Raw genomic sequence first — 22019 nt, 5'->3', positions numbered from 1 at the left:
GAATGAGGGAAACCTGGAAAACCTCATTAATTAGGGGGGTGGTCAAATGCCATCCGGTGTCAATCTCTCACATTGACCCAAGCCAACATTCTTCCACCCTACCATAGCTGCACAGAGGGTGCCAATCCTTCGTACAAGCATAGCTAATCTACGGTCTACCGACCGCGGGATTCGAAACCCGGGCAGATCGACACATCGATTTAAGTACTGACGCCTTAAACTGTGCGGCTATCGACCGTAGGTACAGTTGTTTTAATAAGAACACAGGTTAAGTGTTTGTATGACTTGAAAATATCAAATACTTAAGTACCTACCTACAATGATAATAAAATAATAAATACAGGGTGTTTATTAAGTACTTGTATAAACTTTAAGGGTGAATCTTTGACTAATTTTGAGATAAAAAGTTCATTTGAACATGGGTCCGCAATGGCTTGGTTCTTGAGATACAAAGCTACCAAAAAAAAATTTTTGATTGGTTTTCATTTTCAGCAATTATTGTAAATGTTATTAACTTATTTGTATAAGTAGTTTAGTTTTAGTATTTTAAATGATCTAAGTTTGTCACATCGCAATACAATCAATAAAAGACACATTTTTTCACTTGTTTTCCAAAAATTCTTAATGTATTCAACAAAATTCCAACGCAAGTTTAACTTTAAACCCGTTTTTTTTTTACAAAACGGCTGCTTTCAGCGACAAATACTAAAAGTACCTTTTGTACCTACGTAAAATTTAATGGAGAATGTTATGTTTAGTCAAAATTTTTTGTTCATAACTTTCTTAATATTGGTCTAAATTAATACTTTTTTAAATCTTTGTTTTTAAATGACCTTTACAGAAAAAGATACAAAAAAAATATTAAGTGTTTTTGAATAAGATTTTTTAGTTTGAAATTTTAAATCGTGTTTTTGAAAGTGTATGGATTTTTTTGGAAATTTTTATTTCAAACCACTATTTTTTAACAACTTTTAAAACACGTCCGGTCGTGGGCCAATTACTTTTTTTTTTGATTTTTGAAAATTTGAAAAAAAATTTTTCTCTATAAATCATTATAAGTACCAATTCTTGTCACTGTATACTCTTTTTTACTTATTTTAAATTCATTTTAATACTTTTTAATTGTTAATAGGTGTTTGAAATCAATAAGTAAACGCTAAGTCTATTTATAAACAATTATAACAACGTTTTTATTTTCATGTTCTTTTAAAAATTTTACATATATTATGATTATTTTGTGAACTCCTTGGCTAATATATTTCCGTTGCTCCTTGGGATAATTCAATTAATGTTATTTTTCAAATTTTCAAATATCAAAAACCGGACCAATCTTAAAAGAATAGTAGTTTGATATGAAAAATTAAAAAAAAATCGCTTTCAAAAACACGATTTAAAATTTCAAACTAAAAAATCTTAATCAAAAACACTAAATAGTTTTTTTACATTTTTTTCTGTACAGACCATCTAAAAACAAATATTTAATAAAAAATAAAAAGCTTTAATTTGGACCATTATTTAAGGAAGTTATGAACAAAAAACTAAAAAAAGAGCGATTTTTTTGAAAATTTGATATCTTTTGAACAAGTAATCAAAAAAATCTTAAAATTTACCAGAAAGGCGTTTTTGAGGGGTACTAAAAAATATAAAAAAATTAATAGAAATTAAAAATCAAAATATTTCAAACCGTCCGATTTGGAACGCCCGATATATTAATCGTATTTTTAAAATCTAGTACACCAATTTCTGTTTAGAAGTGTCACCATCATCAATAATTATGCAATATTCAACATTAAAGTGGTAGATTCTATTTTCAATTCACTGTCAAATAAATCATTGTAGAGTCTGCTATTAGTATATTTTCAGTGTATTCTAAACATAAAACAAAATTGTATATACCTTATTTAGTTAAGTAATTAACATCGTTCTGTGAATATATTTATTTTCAAATAAGGTCGGGATATTTCCTGAAAAACATTGCGCATTGCGTAATAAATGATAGAGAATTATTTACAAGGTTGCCAACAAATTTTACACTTTCCGGTTCAGTTGTTATTACTTTAAAAATTGAGGCATATCTTTATATCCTATCTTAGACAGACAGAAGAAAATAATAGATAATTTTGAATTAAAACGACTTAATTTGTAACGCGGATTTTTTTATTCATATTTCTCAAGGTTTCTACATTTCATGCTATTTTAATTAAGTTGATCGTTTGGGATATTTTTTCGGAAATTTGGCAATAATACACTGTATTTTCATTACTTGCACTGTACGGTTTGCGTTAATAATAATAAGAAGAAAGAGTAAGTACAACATTCAACAAAAAATTAATTCACTTATAACTAGTTATAGCTATAAGACAAAAATACACACAAAAATACAAAAAAAACACATTCACATGGAAAGTTTCAGTAGTTTAATTCATTTTTGATAAATGCTGCGTAAAACTTTTAGACGAGCACAGTTTTTTTCTAAAAACTTTGATGTTTAAGTATGTATTGAAAAAAGAGTATATAAAAATATAGAGCAATGTTATTACGGAAAATATTTAAAAGTCGAGTCAAATGCGTTAGAAAGATACAATCAATTATATTATTATTATTTTAGATTTCTGATGTCTTATAGAAAACTGCGGCACGAACAAACCGGATGTATATAATTAATTTGTAAACAGCGTGCGTGCGATTCTTCTGGTATACGTTTAAGGTCATGGCAACTTTTACCTTACGATGCAAAAGAGCAACCACGATAGTACGTGAAAAATATGTATTATTTACCCGCGAGGTACCAATTTGTCTGACACATGTTCATAGGTGCTACAATGACTGAAACCTTATAGAAAGTATACACTGGTAATAGATGACTAAAAAGCGTTAAATTGTGGATAATTGAGACGAATTGGACGATAATAGGACAGTATTATCCTGCCGAGAGATATTAATGTTGTTTATTATTATTATTTTATATGTATTTTATTTTTTATTTTTTTATAGAAAACTATTAATTAAGTACATGTTACATATGAATGTCTAACTTAAAATTGATCAATATTAATAAATCATTATCTTTTGTGACAATTCTTTTGAACTCAACATTACAAACACATATGATTTCTTAGATTTCAGCTAATTTTAATATAGTAAATCATATAAATACTTTGTTCCTATTATAAATACAGTCCATATTAATTTGTTAGAAATTTAAAACTACGTGCTTCAAATTAATTGATATAAGGAAGCATAAACACTTATTTTTACTCACCCTCTCTCTCTCTTTCTCAGCTTGATACATTTGGGAAACTATGTGCATATTTCCAAGTCCAAGTAGAAGCCGACTGTAAACAAAACATATAAGGCAATAATAAATTGTACGTATCATCGTCGATCTTGACTACATTTACCATAACGGGACATATAGATTATATAATTTATTTTTATTTCCTTTAAAGAAAGGGAAAACTCTCGAGCGGGTATTATTTTGTAATGGAATGGAATTGTATAGCAACGTGATCTGCTATGCCATACGTTTTTTATAGAGACCATTTAAAAATAATAGGTGCAATTAACAAAGTAGACCGGAATACTAATATTTACATATGGTGCTCCTTATATAACTTTGTGTCAGCTCGTAGTTTACTGTTTGTTTCTTACAATTGCATAAGAAAAGTTGCACCTTTAGGATCGCCGCGAACGTAAGGAAAAGTAAGGCGCGGCCCCATTTTATAGATTTGATTAGACACTTTAAAATTTTTTGTAAATTTCGTTTTTATGGGCATGCACTTATTACAAAAGAAAATATATCAAAATGTGTATTTTGATCACTTCATTCCATATACTTGGCCACCGCACTCACCCGATCTGACACTCATCCAGTCGGAGAAGCGGCAGGTGAAATAAAAGATCTGTATCGACTGAGGAAGATTCACGATCAAATTTTGAGCAGTTCTTTTTTTTTAAATAAATGAAAATACCGAACCAAATAAATAATAAATGCAGTGGAAAAAATTTGAATTTGCCGTGAAACTGTGCAAGACAAAAAATTCTGGAGGCTTCTCTTACTTACGTTTAAAGCTTTATCAAAAATCGTGAGTTATTTTTACCTGATAGAGGGGCATACTACCATTTTTTAATTAATTGAAGCTGTAAATCATATCGTCACTACTGGTTGCTTGCGGGGGACTTGATATTGCCGCATATTACCAAATTTCTTTTGAATAGCTTCTACAATTCGAAAAATACAATATGAAGTTTTTTTTTGGTACTTTGCTAACCTATATATTGAAAACAAAGCATTTATTCTGAAAAGTGATAGCGAGCTGCGGAAACAACTGAATTTTGACATTTCTAAATAACGGTTTGTCAAAATAATTTATATTTTGTACCTACCAGTTCCATCTGTAACTAATTATAACACGAATTCTTACAGTAACCAAGAAAAACTAAATATGATTTTAATTTATGGAGAGTGCAGAAAGAACGCTAAAACTTCCATCATTTGTACCATCATTTCCCGCAGACACAACTTCCATCAGATAAAATTTTCGGAAAAAAGTTAGCTAGGAATTTGACGGCAGATGGAAGTTTTCAAAAGAAGAGTTTTTAAACCCAGAAGGGCAAGAGATGAAGAACATTAGATAAAGATGTACTACCTAAAAGAAAAAGTTTACTCTTCGCCTTTAAATGATATTAACGACCTTAAAAACAGAAAGTCGGATAAACAGAGCTATTATGTGTTTAGAAGCAAATGGAGGTCATTTTGAACATTTTAAGTATTGTTTTAAATTGTTATATTATTATCGTATTAAAAATAAAATATGTTACTTTAAAAAAAAACTTGTTCCCATTTTTAAGAATAAAGCTAGGAAAAGTAGGGTTCATTTGTATGCTGTTTTTCTAGCAATATTTCTAATGAAACTATAGACTTCCTTACATAGCTAAACGCAGAAAAATAATATCTTTCAGAATTGATAAAAAAATGTATAGTGCGCCATTTGAACAAAAACAGTTGACTATAGCAATTTTGACATATGTTATCATGGAGACGATCTAATAATGTCATTTAATAGAGTCTGAGCGGAGATTTACAAATATATAGAGTTTGTCATAGCTATTTGTTAAAATAAAAGAGATACAGAGCCACGAATACCAATCTGAATCACCCGGTATACGAAAATACGGCTATTTGAGAAGTTACTTTTATGGTTTAGGAAAACCTGAATATGTAAGTCAAGGACTCTTTCTAAGTGACAACGAAAAAAAATAAACCAGATCATATTTGGTGTTTTTATTCTAATACATCTAAGCAAAGTTCAAATTCCTTGCAAAGACAATTTTATGCGCTTTTTATTGTTTCTTACTTTAACCATACCCTTCTAGGTCGCACCTTCTTTTGTTTCGCTACCTTCTCTAACTAATTTTAACGTAGTAATATAAATACATTACATGACTGTCAATCAAACAGCGACCCTGAAGAAATATATCCGATTATAGAAAATACATTCTGTCCTTTAAAAATAACAATATTTTCCTAGACAATGCATGATTTTTCTTAGAGTGACCATAGAACAAAAATACAAAATACTTTGAATGCTTGCATTATTTAAAAATTTTAGTATCTGATATGTGTTTTTGTATTAATTATGTTGTTTAATTTCATTTGATAATAATTTTGATATAAAGTTGTTTGAATTAACTTAAACAAAAATTATAAATAAAATAATAAAAATAAAAAAATAAAAAAAGTAAAAAATGTCCGATGTGTCTTCAAACCGCCAATAATTCATTACCTCGCATCCTGTGTTATTTACCATAGCATAGCCCATAAAAAGGAGCGGCATTTAATTTTATTCAACTTTAAGGTGTTATAAAAACACAAGACATTGACCCTGATATCGTTTAATACCCGGGTAACGCCCAGTTGTGCATGACATGGTTAAACTTTATTTTTAACTGTCTCCACACTTTGCTATTGAACTAGGTGTAACATTGCAATTAGATCTTATTTGTAGAGGTGTAGATTAAGAAACTTCTCTTCGTGGAACTTCTTGCACTGTCTAATTCGAAATTATATTGCCCAATTAAATTTGGCTCACGAGGCGTATGGAGAAAAATATCAACGTAATTCACAAGGCTGGCAGAGTGACGAAACTTACGGACACCAGTCCTTTTGTACCACTCACAATTTAAACTAATACCTGAAAAATCTTCCTCCATTCGGTTCTCTTATTCAATAATTATCGAGTTTAATGATGTTTGCGCTACAAATACCAAAATCAAATGGCATTTTAACTACCCCTTCAAATTTAGATTAATTCCATCGTAAGCTCGGCAAAATAACTTCCATACTTGAACGGAAAGTACCATTTCGCGTTCTAGACACAAAAATAACTATTACAGATTAATCGTAATGTAATTTTTTTATTACATGTACTTATATAAAAGAAGATTACATTCAAGGTCAAACATTTACTTATCTAAAATTTTGTATATTTGTTAAACTTGCCAATAACTAATGATTGATAATACATATTATGCCAACATTTTTTTTTCTGTTAATTATTATGTTTTTATCTTTTGCTCTAGAACCAAACGCAAAGGAAATACAGATGCGAAAGTCTCAAGACGTTTCCGACCTCAGTTATTTCCAGATGGAAACTCAACCCAAACACTTAAAGGGTATGTTCAAGAGCCCTGGCTTAAAATTCCTGGATTGCTATAACCAGTCAGCATATTAATTTTCTCATTATGTCACGTAAAACGTACTCTTCATTACTAAAGCACACGATTTCATTTTTAACACGCCACCTAATCTAAATTTTTAAGACCACAAACTGGTTAAAATTTGCACTCTTTTATTTCATATGCTACACCAAGGAAACTAATTTAAGAGAAAAAGGCAATACCAACTTGACAGTGGAACTGCTGTTGATGTATTTAAAATTTTTTAATCATACGTATATAAGAACAATTAACTAAAGAATTATTATTAATCGTAACTACAATTAATTTTATAATAATGTAATGAATCATAAGAATTCATTGGAAAGTAGGTGTTTCACGTCTTAATATAACCTTATAATAAATAGTTGTGTGGGTACCATATCATTTTATTGAAGCAGCATTCTTAAAAGTTATATCAATGTTTAAAAAAATTAACGAAAAGTTTGTTGTGATTACAAAATTTTTCATGGTTTGATTTTCATAATTGCAATTGCGTAAGTGATGCATGTGTATGGTACTTATCCAGTAAAGGTAGAGACATAAATTATCGTAAATATTTTCTTTATTTAGGAGTAGAATAAAAAAATTGTCACGTATTTTGTTTTGATTTTGATGTGACTGACTTGGCAGAAATTTTTGAACTAGGTAACGTATGGAATTAGAATATTTACGAGCCGTTTTGGGCTGTCGAACTACTTATTTTGCACAAATAATACGTTGGCAAGTGATAAAAAAAATTAAATAATGATATGTAGGTTACTTTTTTGTTTAGTTTATATTCTTAATCTGTTTGGTGTTCTTGCTCTAGTAAACTGTTTGCATCTCTTTCTTTTTGTAGGGAACATAAGAAGCGTAATTTAGAATCCTCATAGTGAAATAAGTAATCAGTAACATTTATGCGTATTATCAGCAAAAACAAGGTCATGATTATTATCGGAATTAAGCAAATTTTCGAAATCGGCATTGGTCTGGAATTGCCTGGGCACATCTATAATAAACGTAGAATTGTCGACATTATTTCATGGCACGTTTTTATTGATAAGTTTATGATGAGATTCATCAATAAGTACATTAACTAAAAATATGTGTTCAAAAATAAATACATACAAGAATAACATTAAACACATATGTATTTAGTTGAGAACTACTTAGCTACATATTCTCTGGACTTTTGACAATTAAACTGATTATGATTGTTCGTCAAAATCAAATTTCTTTAACAAGTCACATTACTCATAGAAATATGATCACATTTTTATATCAGTTATGTGACTGGCGCATTCGCCATTTTTTCAAATGCGTTTAATAATTCTGAATATATTAATGCTATAACACATTAACTAACTGGTTTTGAATATGCTTTATTTTACCACAAATACATGGAAAAAAGAGAGATGGTCTGATTGCCATATTAACCACCTATTAGTCAACAATTTGTTATACATTTATTATTTAGGTATATTATTTTATTAATTAATCCACAATCACCTTATAATCCGACTTTTATTCACACACATGAACCATCTAAAGTGATACTTTATCCACTAGCGGAATAAGGTAACTTTATTTCACTAGTAGAATAATGAAAAAATATGTAATAAATCTATAATAAATCAAATTTAATTAATTTATTTATTAACATTAACATTTACATTTGCAGTAATAAACATTTCGTTTTTTGTTTTATCATATTTAACTTCCTTCGTTTTCGGAACGCATAACATCTGCCGAAGTTTATGAAGAATTTGCACAGGTTATGGATGTCTCTCTTTGTGCGGAACAAATATATTTTCCTTAGATTTTTCTTGCAACATAATAAATATAAAACTGCTGATTCTTCTGGTGCAACGGTTTGTTTAATTCATTTTTTAGTTTTTCTCACTGGTGGCAAAATAACCAAAAAATAAGGAAAAAATGAAAACTATGCTACAAATAAGAAACATTAGATAATATAAATTTGTTTACGTGTGATTGACGTATTATTGACGTTTTACCTTTTTTTTCTGAAAAAAGAAAAACTGTACTTACTTGTATCTCTCTTATATGTGAACGAAGAGTTTCTTCTTCAATTGTATCAGTTACTATAACAATAACATTTCTCTTACAATATCCTTTAACAACATTTTAATACCAACAAAAAACGTAAATTTAAAAATTTATTGTTTGAAGCGAGTTTGAACCTTAATAATATATTATTCTAAGAACAATTAATTTGAAATGTCCCAGATTTCTGCCACATTTATAATTCTTTGTGAGAAATCGATACACGAACTTAAAAATAAACAATTACCGACTTGGTTATATAATTGAAACGCTATTTCTTCGCTACACAATACGATTTTAATGACGGTAATATAACTTTTATGAAACAACTAAAACACCACCCATATTATTTCATAAAACATAATTGCAATCATTATAATGTTCTCCACCAAATGAAGCAAGTACTTATTTTAATTAACAAAATATGTTTGTTTACACATACCATTTCATTTTCTTTTATTAAACAAGAAGCTTCCTTTTAATGCAAAATCAGAACACGTATTCAAAAGCTCTATAAAAGTTTTTTTTATCTCAAAACTTTACAACGCCGTAAAATTTTATTGCAAACACCAGCATTAAAATCTACGTGATTATTTTAAACGAGCATAATAAAAGAATAATTCCTGTCGGCAAAAGAGCCTGTTAACTGATTTTATCCATGCGTGTTGTTTAATAAAATCTTGAAGTGTCAATTTCATTAGCGCATTGCTAAATTAAAACGTCCGAGTGCCATGTTGTGTCATACGTGAACTTTATTGCTCGTAAAATTCTGCCAAATGTTCTCAACTGACGAATATGTGTGGTATTTGGTACATGTCAACAGTTAGCAGTAAATGAAAACATAATTAACAGGTACTGAATTCGAATAACAACGAAAGAAAGTGAATATTAAGTAATAAAAAATAATGACTCACTTCTTACTTCTTCCAACCAAAATGTAGGTAAAAAAATCGGTGGGTGTGAAAGCAAAAAAACCGTAAAATAAGACAAGACAAGAAACTTTACTTATTGGATTAACTATTACGATAGTCTGTTCGTAATAAGATTTGTTGTAAGGATACTATATTTTATATTTTATTTTACTTTTCTGATAATTGCAGTTTTAATATACGTTGACTATTTTTATTGTTTTCTTTTTGATACATATTTTATATTCTTTGTCTGTATCCTGTAAATGAGCACGCAGAATTTTTTCCGAAAAGTTACTACAAAAAAACAATAGCAATAGGTTATGAAAAATTAAATCATATTGTAATTGATTCAATAAGTAGGAGTTCATCTAGAAGGCTATTGCGTATATAAAAAACAATTATTCAAATCGTGCATTCTGAAAAAAAATTGAGACATTGCTTCCAATCTTGAAAAGCCCAAAATATTATTTGAATAACATTTAATGTAGGATTTACTGAAATTTTATAAATCTCATTGATTGCATTTTGAGTTATTAGACATACATTAGAGAATCCATTACAAAGAAACTCTGCCTAAATTTCAGTAACAGTGACTTATGTCTGTTACAAAATTACAGGAATAAATTTCGTGCGAAGATGCAAATAATATGTAAAAAGATAACTAATTAATTTTGATAATTCTAATATATCGCCTGACATTTCGATAAAAATCATTAGAGGACAACTGGATTAACTTAAATCAAAACAAGATGAACACATTTTAGTATTGAAATTCAATATTCTTTGTCGGTGTTGCTAATAGCGTTGATCTTTATTTAATGTTAATTTAAAAAAAAACGTCATAAATCAAATTCTCGTTCACGCCGCCGTGAAAAGCGTTGGGTTTTATTGGTGGACTCGGTCGAGCTGTGAATTAATTTATTTATAATTGAGAAATAATAAATTCGTAAATTAATTGTGTGGACCTTGACACAGCTGCAATAATGGCAACGTCATGAACGAATTATCATAATTCAGTAGATAGGCTTTGAAAATGTAATGTTTTCGAAATTAAGTCAAAAATTTTAAAAATAAACCACTATATTTTTGTCTTTTGAGTTATGTATAATGATTGTTTTTTACAGTGAATTTGAGTAGTAATGACCCATAGCAACTACAAAAATTAAAGGTATCATTCAAGGGCACTTTCATGTAGACATCTTTAAGTAAATCAAAGTAAATATCATCTACGGTCTAATAAATTATTGTTTTGAGAACGCAAAATTCGTTAATTAGAAGTTTAAACGCGGGAAAATGCGTTTCCTGGGTAGCTACCGCGAAAAAAACAAAGGGCAGTAATTATCTCGTATTTTCACATTATCAGCTTACATAAAGCGGTGCAGCCGCTGCCTTTAATTGAAACTAATATTACGTAATTCAAATATTAATAATCCTATATTATTATTATGGTGTACACAGACATATAATAGAGAAAGTTTTTTGCATATACGCTTAAGTGAAATCGGCCAAAATAAACTATAATCAAAGGTAATTTTGTTGTGAAAAAATAAATACCTACTTGTACAACCATAGTATTGTCTGTTGGATTAAACGTTATATTTACCATTTAGGCAATTTATTGTTCTATTGTCGTCATTTACGAAATGTAAATTGAGCATTTATGATAATAAGTTTCCAACAGATAGTTGATTTTGACATAACAATTTCCTATAACTTTTATATTTTCTTCAGTTTTGCAACAACTACTATGAAACAACTCCACCATATCAAATTTGAGTTCTGTATTCCCACTTATTCTTAAGTACTGATTAAAAACTGAGTTTCCCATCCCATCTTTAAAGTAATAGCTAGTTGGTGTTAATACCATATTTAGAAAGTGACGTAAAAATGTATATGTGATATTAGTGTTATACACAAGACTTCCAAACTTCATCGTACGGTATGAAGTATGGAGTTGTTCTAACTTGCAGCCACAAATATAACACAAATGATTTAATAGCTTTAAAATAGAGTAAAAACATATACAGGGTGTTAATTAACTTATGTCAAAAATTTAAAGGGGTGAAAAAGGAGCAAAAACTGAGTTCACTGATGTCACAATCTTGTATAGGAAGTTTAAGGTCATAGAGAAAAAAGCTAATTAAAAATGTGTTTAAAACTGTTTTGGAACTGCTGTATTTTATCGCGGCGAGTACTTACTAAAAATTCTGTAACACTTTTCACGAGTTTGTAGGTTTCTTATGAAGCCGGACTGTATTCGAATGTCAGTTTGTAATACATTGTTGTAGTGATTGCTGTGATGTTTTTCGAGTATACATTTAATAGCCGTATTTCCAAGTTTTCTTTTGAAAATGGCGCATTTATTTAGCAATTGCGAATATTATGATATACTCATAATTTATGGCGAAGAAGTATTAAGAGCGAACATTTGTTGCTGTAGCGCAGAGTTTTGGACACTGGTCAAGTACAACCGCGTCGAGGTCGCGACAGTGGCCCAGAGCGACCACTAAGAATCTTAAATGTCGAGGAGATGATTTGAGATCTCGTCGAAGAAGATCCGCATCGTAGCACCAGAAATATCGAACAGCAAGTAAATATTTCGCATCCTGTTGTGTGGCGGACATTAAGAGAAGCTCAGTTGTACCAATTCCATGTTCAACGTGTCCAAGTTCTTACTCCTGAGGATTTTTCACGGAAGTTCGTGACATCAACCAACTACGACATCATATTGCCAAAGCTTGTAATACAATTCGACAGGACGTGACAATGTTGCAACACGTGCGAGCGAATTGGATACGTCGCGCTGAAGCTTGTGTGCAAGCAAATGGTGCATACATCGAACATCTAAAAAATCGGCAGTTCTCAAAGGGTGACTCCTTGCAATGTTGAGATAAGTCAGATTTTAAAATTACATTTTACTCAACACAGATAACGACAACATAACGGCATGTGGCAAAAATATTTCACATAAGTTCATTAACACCCTGTATAAAATACAAGGGTAAATTACTGATAATTCTGGTTTAGGAAAACAATCGCGAGAAAGATAATACAGTCTACATTTCACCTAGAGTTGAAAACTGTTTTATACATAGAGATTCAAATGACCTTGCTCGACAAATCCACAATACAATTTTAAACAACTCTTAAAAACATCGCTCGCTAATATCCGGTTATGTTCGCATAAAAAAATCAGTTGTAATAAATATGTCTATAAGAAAAGATCAAGCGTCCTACGCGGACACGTAAAAGTCGGTTTTAAGTGATGAAGGTCGTGCAATATCTTAGCCAAAGGCTGCAGCGGTAGCCGCAACATACCTATAAACAAACACATTATCACACGTTTCAATATAACAAATTGCTTGTCGTTTCTATTAGCGCAGTTTATTTGACTTTTCGACTTGTCGCGATATTCATCTGGTTTTACAGTGTATATGTTAAATGGTACAAGCGTTACTGGTCAAATCGATAGGGGCTAAAATCAGTTGATTTATTAAAGCGGTATCAATAATACATAAAACGATTATTAATGATTCGAGAAGTGTCAAGGGAAAATTTTAGAATGCACACAGGTAGGTCCCAACGTGGTAGGTGACCGATGTGAGAGCAACAGCTTTGGACGAAACCACCTCAGTTCGTTTTATCCAGAAAGGAACTTTGGAAAGCTCAGTGTAGTGGAAATTTCATTTGTCAAAGACACCAAGTATCTTAGAGCAGTAAAGCAAAGCTACCTTGGAACACTCACACTGACAAAATTTCATATAGAGCCATGAAAGATGCGGATGTTAATATATGGGGCTGCAGTATGATGGTCGAAGAGTAGATTGTGGTCGGAGGTCGTGAGAACTATAGCCACCTACCACAGCTTTGGAGGTCTTGCTGACCTATCACCATTAATCATCTTCGTTTAATGAGAAGCTAAGTCTGTATATATTGCATACTAAAACAAAGACAACAGAAATTCCGTCAGATCCACCACGTCAGATCCATGCTGGTATGGAGCTGTTTTGTTACTTTGATCAGATAGGAAGTCGGAACGACGTAACTCTAGCTTGGGGTATGAAGGCCATCAACAACAACGAGAAGTTGATGAGTTAGCCAGAACAGGATCGTCCAGAAACTGGTAAAAAATAAAACCCAAATATTGGGGCAAAAAAACCTAGACAGAGGCTAGACAAGAAGTTAGCGACAGACCTACTGAAGCACAGCCGTAGATCAATATAATTGGACTACCAAAATGACATTGCAGACTTAGAAAACATCGTTGGCCTTTAAGAAGATAGCCTACGTGTACTGTCAAGAGAAGGAGGAGATTGCAGTCCATGTATTGTGGGAGTTTGAAGACCTAAAAAAAGGTGTATGGAGACAGTTTATCTCTAGATTTTGACAAATGTCAGCTATTCCTTTTCTGTGGAAGATCGGAAAATAATGGACGTTCAGAGGACTGTAGAACACACAGACATATAATAAAATAATATAGATTCCTTTCCGACGTAATCCTACCTGTGTATTATGTCTCTTACGTAACAATAATCATGTTTAATTGATTTCAGGTAATGGATATAAAAAAGGCATTAACAGTTCTTTTAGTAGAGGTTAAAATTTATTATTTATTTTATGAAAGCTTCGCCCGTAAAGTAACAACAACTGTGACCAGATACAAGATTCTAGGTACTGAAATAAGTAAATATTAAGATATCAAATTTAATAGTCCTGTAATTGTTGTTATGCAACAGAAATCATGGTTGTGAAAGGAAAATACTGGAAATTACTGTATTAATGTTACTGAAACTTAATTTAGAGAACGAGATTTTGAAATTAGAAAGGTACTTGGTTCTGTCACAGAAGTAGGTAAGCAAAATAATTCATTATAATACCTAGAATGTCAATAAACTAGTTGTAAAGTAGGGATTAATTTAATCCTACATTAATTTTGTCCTTTATTTTTCGTTGGATGTAAATATTATGAGATATTTCAATAATAAAACTTAATAATGACATATTGAAGATAAAGATTCTGTTGAGTTTATTAAAAGTGACGAATTGATGATAAAAGTTTCCATTATATATTCTTAAGCAAGAGAGTGGTAAGGTTATAAAATTACAAGATACAGAGTTGACGTTCGATCCCGCCCAATACAGAATTATTGTACACGGGTTTCCTAAATATCTCTGTACTTTTTTAGTATCTGTATAATTCATAAAAATGCGACAATTTCTTCCATGGGCATGCCTTCTAATGAGGCAAAAAACCATTTCATTGAAATATAACGTCGAAGGATAATACAGACCGGCCTTCGTTAAATAGAAAACCGAATATTCACTGCGGGTTATCAATTATCGTTACAAGCCGCTGCGATATATCTATCGTTGCCATTAGCAACGTACCGGTTGCTCCGCGAGCGCGGCCCAGCAGCGGCCAATTATGTAACAGTTTGTTGGTCCCGTAAGTCACTCTCCTGACCAAGGCCTACTACAACATTCGCCGCGCTCTACACGAAAACAAAACACAATCACCGGTTGGCAACGGTAAGCGGACCAACGCCTTCGCCGTTCTGTATCCCGCGCGACAAATGTTATGTGACAAACGGCATACAGAGTGCGCCCGAAAACCGTCACAATGTTTAATAATGTCCTATGTTTTGGATGAAAAAGTTTTTTTTTTATTTTGATTAGCAGCTGTTAACACAGTGTATATCTTGATAAAAATGAAACAATAAATTATTTTTACTCTAGTTTTTGCTTCTGTCACATATTACTTGTGACCCCGATACTGTTTTAATTCCAAAGACAAAAGGTGTATTTTATGTGGCTGGAAGTCATCTTCAACGCTCCTGTGTATTCTCTCTTTAATTTCAACTCACATTCATACTTGAATTATCTTCATCAGATGGTAAGTAACTAAACAAAGACAAAATAAAGGAGCAGATTGCGAAAATGGAAAGCTTTTTTTTTATTTGGTCTGAACAAACTATTAACTGGGAAATATATCGGCCTGTAACTAATTGAATTCTATTAATCGGACTTATCTTAATTAATTACCACGACCTAGCATCATTTCATCGAAACCGCCAACGGAGGAATGGTTTTATTTTAAAATTAGACGGATGCGAGTATCTAAAAGCATACAGATGAATATTCTATTATCGCATCACTAATTCGAGTAAAATGGTAATTAATTGCATTTAATATGCAGCAGTAAAAATGTCATAAAACGAGGAAAGGTCGTTGGACGACGTAGTAGATGTTAATGGATCTTTCACCTATGCTACGACCTTACAGGAATAAATATTAAAACTGTGTTAAAAAGTTTACTTCTTGTCGATTGCTAATATTTAATCAAACCGATTTTCATCTTACAGTAAGATATATCACCTGAGGTCCATCGTTCTATGCCTTCCTTCTTAGAGCAGATTGAGGAAGGTGGAGGAGCACTTTTTAATAAATGCATTCCTATTATTTATTATAAACCGCAAATTAATAAGAAAACTGATAAGAATTAAAAATAAATTACTATATTCATCTAAAAAAAAAATGTTTGAAATTAACTGAGCTACCATCCGTCAAAGCTTGTCGTAGACTTGTAGAACACCCTGTGCAGTCTTCTCCATTGGTACATTGTGAATAAACACTTAGGTAACTTATTTTGACCAATTTTGGAAAATTTGGCGAATTATCTTGCTCACGCTTGCGGTTATAAGATGATGATGATATTCATCATAATGCTTAAACCGTATAATTAAAATATTATATAAGGCGACAGTGTACGTAGCTGTAAAAAATGCACGGAAGGCATCGGACGGATTCGAAATAATTATCGATTTGAGAGAGTTCGGAAAGTGTCGGTACGGGTATTGTGTTACCTTATTTGTCAGATGAAGCGAGAGCTCGCGGGTATACAAAGTCTAAGTAAGCATAAATACACCTACGTGTGTCAAGTCTGCTAGGACCACCGAAGGTTAGACGTAAAATACCCATAAAACACTTGTTTTCTCCTGGTTAATATTGACTTTAAGAAAAGAGAAAATTTATCGTAGATCCTCGCGTCCCAAGATCATATGACTCGAAAATATGCCCCAGATACATCGTACACGGAATCCACGGAAAAGTTACCTAATCCCTTCTAAATCATCCGAAATTGATAAAATGAAAACTGTCCATTTTCTAAAGGAATCTTGAAACGCATCAACATGGTTGCGAAAGGGATATTCAGGGTGATTCGCAACTTATCCAAAAAAATTGAGTCATGGAAAATAGAGTCAATGTAGTAAAAAAAAATTGTAAAATCCTTAGTTTTCGAGAAAAAAAATTATTGAAGTCTAAGTATATACAACCCTTACATCACTGAGATACTGTAGTCCCTAGCGTCTACGTGACCCAAGACGATTTCGAATACTGAAATCCTATTTTAGTATTAACGTTTTTGCGATAGTGTTTACATTAGTTTTTCAAGTGTCTAAATGGCTTACGTGGATAGCAACTCGGAATTCATGGATATCGTTTTAATTTATGGTGAAGACAATATTTGTCTTGTGGTGAAGCATTTATGTTATGGTGAAATCAGACAACATTTGTGTTTGTAGAAACTGGATAAGACGGGCCCAAATGTGTCGATGGACAAAGTTTTGAACAGTTGTTGTCAGTTTTAAAGAGCATTTTTGGAAATCCTTCAAATTTAGGAAATAGAGCAAAGAGGAGGGGTCGCTTAAGTACGATCGCTAGTAACTTAAAAGAGAGTTATTACATTCGAATGATAAAGATTAAAGCCCCATTTATCTACTCCATTTTATGATTGCAGACAATTTGAAAAAATAAACGTCAAATAAGAAATCCATCCAAATGTAACATTTCTAAAAGTTTAAATTATGTCAAGAATTACTGGTGCCTTTGATTTAACGGATCTTTTGTAATAATGTATCATTTTTTTTTAATTGCTCGATATGTCTTGACTATCTCGCCTAACCTTTTTATTAATATTGCTAAATTTTGACTAAAAATTAAAAAGTGAATCTTTTTTTTATACCCATTTTCTCTTCATGGGCATATATTTCTTTTGTCAAGTTAATCCAACAAAATTATATACCCTTAACTTAATTAAAACATACGTTTGTTTCTTTTTAAAACAATTTATAATATATCGATAAGGCAATTAATGGCAATTTGTAACTTTACTCAGTAACTGGGTCAGGGCAAAGTTACACCCACACAGAATTAAATATGTAGCAGCTTGGCTAGACTAAACGGTTTTGCCAATTTTTGATACATATAACACCATGTACTGAAAATATTGGCAGTGAAATATGATATGCTTAAGGTCTTGAACTATAGGGGTCTTGACCCCTTAAAATCAAAATCAACTCACTCACTCATTTTTAGGATATAATTAAAAATATACATGTATTAAACCTTAATCATCCAACAGGACTTCCGACTTTACAGTAAGACTTTTTCCTTCTCCATCAAAAGCAGTCTCGTTTTTATGTGAAGACATAAAATATTGTCCGGCGAATTTTATTAAGCATTCAGGATTGTAAAAGTTTTGTTTGAATAAAATCTATAAAATTTATGATCTAGCTAGGCTTTTATTTGAGATGACAGTTCCCTTGCTAATAAATAATAATTTTAATTCATAACGTTTTATGTGCGTGCGTTAATATGGCTAGTAATTGGAGAAAATTGATGATTTATTGATTACAATGAGGAATTATACATTTTTTACGTAATATCACTGCCCGTAAGTACCGAGCAAAAAAAAGGAATAAATTAGTAGTATCTGTTTTTACGAATAGAAAAGTTTTTACGAGCTTTCACACAGGACATTCACATGGATAATACTTTCATAAATTAATATGTTGTTGCATGCGTTTGATCCTTGGAATATAATTATTATCAATAAACTTTAGTTGTTTGCAACATATCATTTGGTAGAAATTAAATATGTACCTTTTATTATACTTGTACAAGTAACAATTATAAGAAATATACAAGTACTTTCTTGAGCTAATCTTTAAAAATTGTTATATTTTGTATTACCATTCATGAACGTTTATAAAATCTGTGGCATTATAGACCATAAAAGTTCACCAAGAACTTAAGAGTATTTGCATCATTATTCTATTCAAGACCTGGAATGGAAAAAAATATTTATAACCAACATAACGAAACGTATTCCTCTGATTACCTCATTAATAGAAAAACAAAATGATGGTAAAGTATCCAAAAGTTGCTTGTCTGAAGCTCTTGCTCCACTGCACTGTGGTTACTTTTTTGTTAAAGATTCATTACATCTCCAGAATAAAACTGTTTAAAAATTCGAAAGGTGGTTTACGTAACTTTTATTTCATTCAAAGCACCTATCAGCAATTCTTGAGAGTTGCTAAATAATATAATGCAATAAATTAACTTTTTATATTGATGCTCCTGTATTTCCAGTTTATTGTACTTTAGTAATTATATCCATGTACAAGAGAACTTTTGACTAAAAAATTCACATAGTTTTCAATAATGGGTTATAAATTAGTTAGGTCTTGTATTTCTGTATATATCTTTCTGCGGTTTTGAGAGATTTAATAAAGTTGATTTGAAATTATGTTTCATTATTGCATATACACATAAAATAACTGGAAGTGAATAAGAAATAATATGATAGATGTGATGTTATTTGGCAAAGATAACTAAAGAATTAATAAAACAAGATAAATTGTCTCCTATAACGCAAACAATTTGTTTTATGTTTAATTTATCTGATTTTTCATAGCAAGTTAATAGCATTTCTAATTTATTAAAACCAACAATAATATTATTAAAAAATATATATCTGTCTTCACAGTTGTTTTTCAAAAAATGTAAGATCTTAGTGTATATGTCTTATTCTGCCCAACTTCAATAATAACTGAAATTTAATATTTAATCGTAGTTTGATATATATTTAATTATTTTTTTTTTTGTAATAGGAAGTATGGCTATATTCGTAATAAATTCTGCAGATTTGTAAAAGAACAATGACGAAGTTTATTTTTGCAATGAATAATTATTATCTGTAACCCGTTCAGAAACAGCGTGTTAAATAAATAATTATATTAATTACCAATAATATTTATAGCTTAATGAGATAGTTAAATGATAAAGTAGTTGCTACATCAAGTTAATTAGAAACAGGAAGCTGTTTATTTACAAGATACTGTAATAAATTGTCCTTCCCATACATTTGTCGATAATCAGTTAGTTTAACATTTAATTTTCAAAGATATAGACCAAGATCTAGGTAGTCTTTTGTTTAATATTCGATACTTTTAGAATTCAAGAATGCAATTAAATATAATTTTAATTAATGCTTTCTCGGAAGAAAAACTGTATGCTGATCTGAGTTAAAGAAAAGGTATTACACTATAAACAAATTTTAGTGAAAGTGTGTGATATATAGACTATTTTTAACATATGGGTCAGAGTTATAGGTACTATTAAGAAACTGGAAAAGATCCAAGCTGAAACGAAATATTAGAAGAGCTAGAACTATTACTCGACAGCATAAGAAATGAACAAATAAATTAACATAAGCAGGTATACGAGAAGAATATAAGAAGCAAAAGTACAACGAAGCAAAAAAAGGAAAAATAGAAGGTGTGGGATGGTTGAAGAAGAGAGTGATATGTCCTAATTAAAACTAATTAACATATAACTGTATTTATTGGATTTTTGGTCATCATTGATTCTACTATATTTAAATAACTAGGCATCGTATAAACAAATAACGCATGTGACTAGTTTTCCGCTCAGGTAAAAGACATTCGCCGTTGCTAATACCGAGGTATCGGTATCGGCGTATTTCTGAAGGTCATATTGTATGCAAATAATCAGCGAAGGCCGCGGCTGGCTGCTAACAACTAAGGAGATATCAGCAGGATATCGCGTACGAGATAGCTGTCAACTGCCCACCTGTTTCCTTACTGTATCAACAGAACTGAATTTAATAATCCGCAACTTGTATAGGCTGGATGTACCCACGACAGTCTTATATTGCCGTAGTTTTACTAGCGAGATTAATGTAATCTCTAGATTTAAGATGACAAGATACCGTTTCCTGCTGAACTCTAACCATGGTTTTTTTGAAAGAACATTTTGTCATACTGCAAACTGAAACATTGTTTTTATCAACCAAAAAAGTAATACTTGGTTCAAACATTTAAAATAATTACAGTATGACACAGAATATGAAAGACAGTATTACCCAAAGTAGGCTAGCTAGTGGAAGGTAGAATAGAGGGAAATTAATCAGATAAAACATTATTTTTTAATTTAAAAGGTATAGTTTTCGCTTAGCAGAGTCCTGCAATAGATTTTCGTTACGGTTTTTTGTTGGTCTCTAATGTCTCTATGGATTTATCTTTGCGGTCATTTCTCAGACTGGAAACTGAGTCTCTTTTTTTGGGTGTCACGCGATGGTCACTCTGCCAAAAGCACCCTACTCTTTGGATATCGTCTGCTATGACTGAAGGCGCTTGGAGCGGTTTGCGGCTATGTGGACATTTTCGGAGATTGGATTCGAAACGCGAGTGAAAATTTTGATCCAACGCTTTCTCGATGCTTGTGAAAATAAGTTCCTTGTTCTCAGATATATGTTACACTATTGGAGTGCTCTTTCTAAGACTTGTTATTATATAACATTAACGGTAGTAGTAACGATACATTTATGGAAGAATTTATTCTAATATGCAAAGGATAAACAGTTAGTAACCTTTCAATCAATTCAAATCGATCTGTATCTATGCGGTTTATAAACTTCACGGGATTATATTGGAATGTATAAATATGAAAATATGTTGTAGCTACACATACCATTATGTAATGGTACTATTAAGAAAACTGTAAATGTAACAGAATAATTGTTTAAAAAAAAACACATCCATCGCACTTTATAATACAGTACAGCGTATAAATTTCACCTTTTACACCACCACGTCTCGCGAGAACTTCAAATTATATACAAATTTTTGCAAATGGTTTTCCTCCGGGTGATATTTGACAATGCTCGAGTTGAACCACTCCCTGACCGCTTCATTTTAAATTTAAAATTTGCGGCGACCTTGTCCTTTTTACCAAACACTATGGTAATGGACACTAAATAAGCCTCAATAATTCAGGTTTTTTACCTGATGGCTTGATAATTTGTCAAGCGCCCATATTTATGTGACGCTGGGGTGCGTATATTTGCCATTGCTCCTTATTTATTTAAACTATTCCGTTTTGAGACATATTGCCATTTCAAAATTTCTCCGCGCGTTATATTATACATTTAAATTAAAGACTTTGTAGGTCAGGAAAGGTTTCGCGTCTTTAACTTTAATC

The 22019-nt window shown here is 31.1% G+C and overlaps 1 protein-coding gene across 2 annotated transcripts in view; it reads left to right on the top strand.

Moving 5' to 3' along the window:
* The window catches only part of LOC108909906 (angiopoietin-2-like), a 111680-nt gene that overhangs the window by 46997 nt on the left and 42664 nt on the right, over positions 1-22019 (top strand). The window contains exon 2 of one of the 2 annotated variants that reach the window (XM_018714377.1): positions 6583-6675. The exons of the other annotated variant lie outside the window; for it this stretch is intronic. Within the exon in view, the coding sequence (XP_018569893.1) occupies positions 6583-6675 (93 nt within the window). The remainder of the gene's footprint in view (positions 1-6582; positions 6676-22019) is intronic. 2 annotated transcript variants of the gene reach the window in all.

The sequence above is a fragment of the Anoplophora glabripennis genome, unplaced genomic scaffold, assembly GCF_000390285.2.
Source record: "Anoplophora glabripennis isolate ALB-LARVAE unplaced genomic scaffold, Agla_2.0 scaffold28, whole genome shotgun sequence".
Classification (NCBI taxonomy): Eukaryota; Metazoa; Arthropoda; class Insecta; order Coleoptera; family Cerambycidae; genus Anoplophora; species Anoplophora glabripennis.
This window is presented reverse-complemented; position numbering and strand designations above follow the sequence as displayed.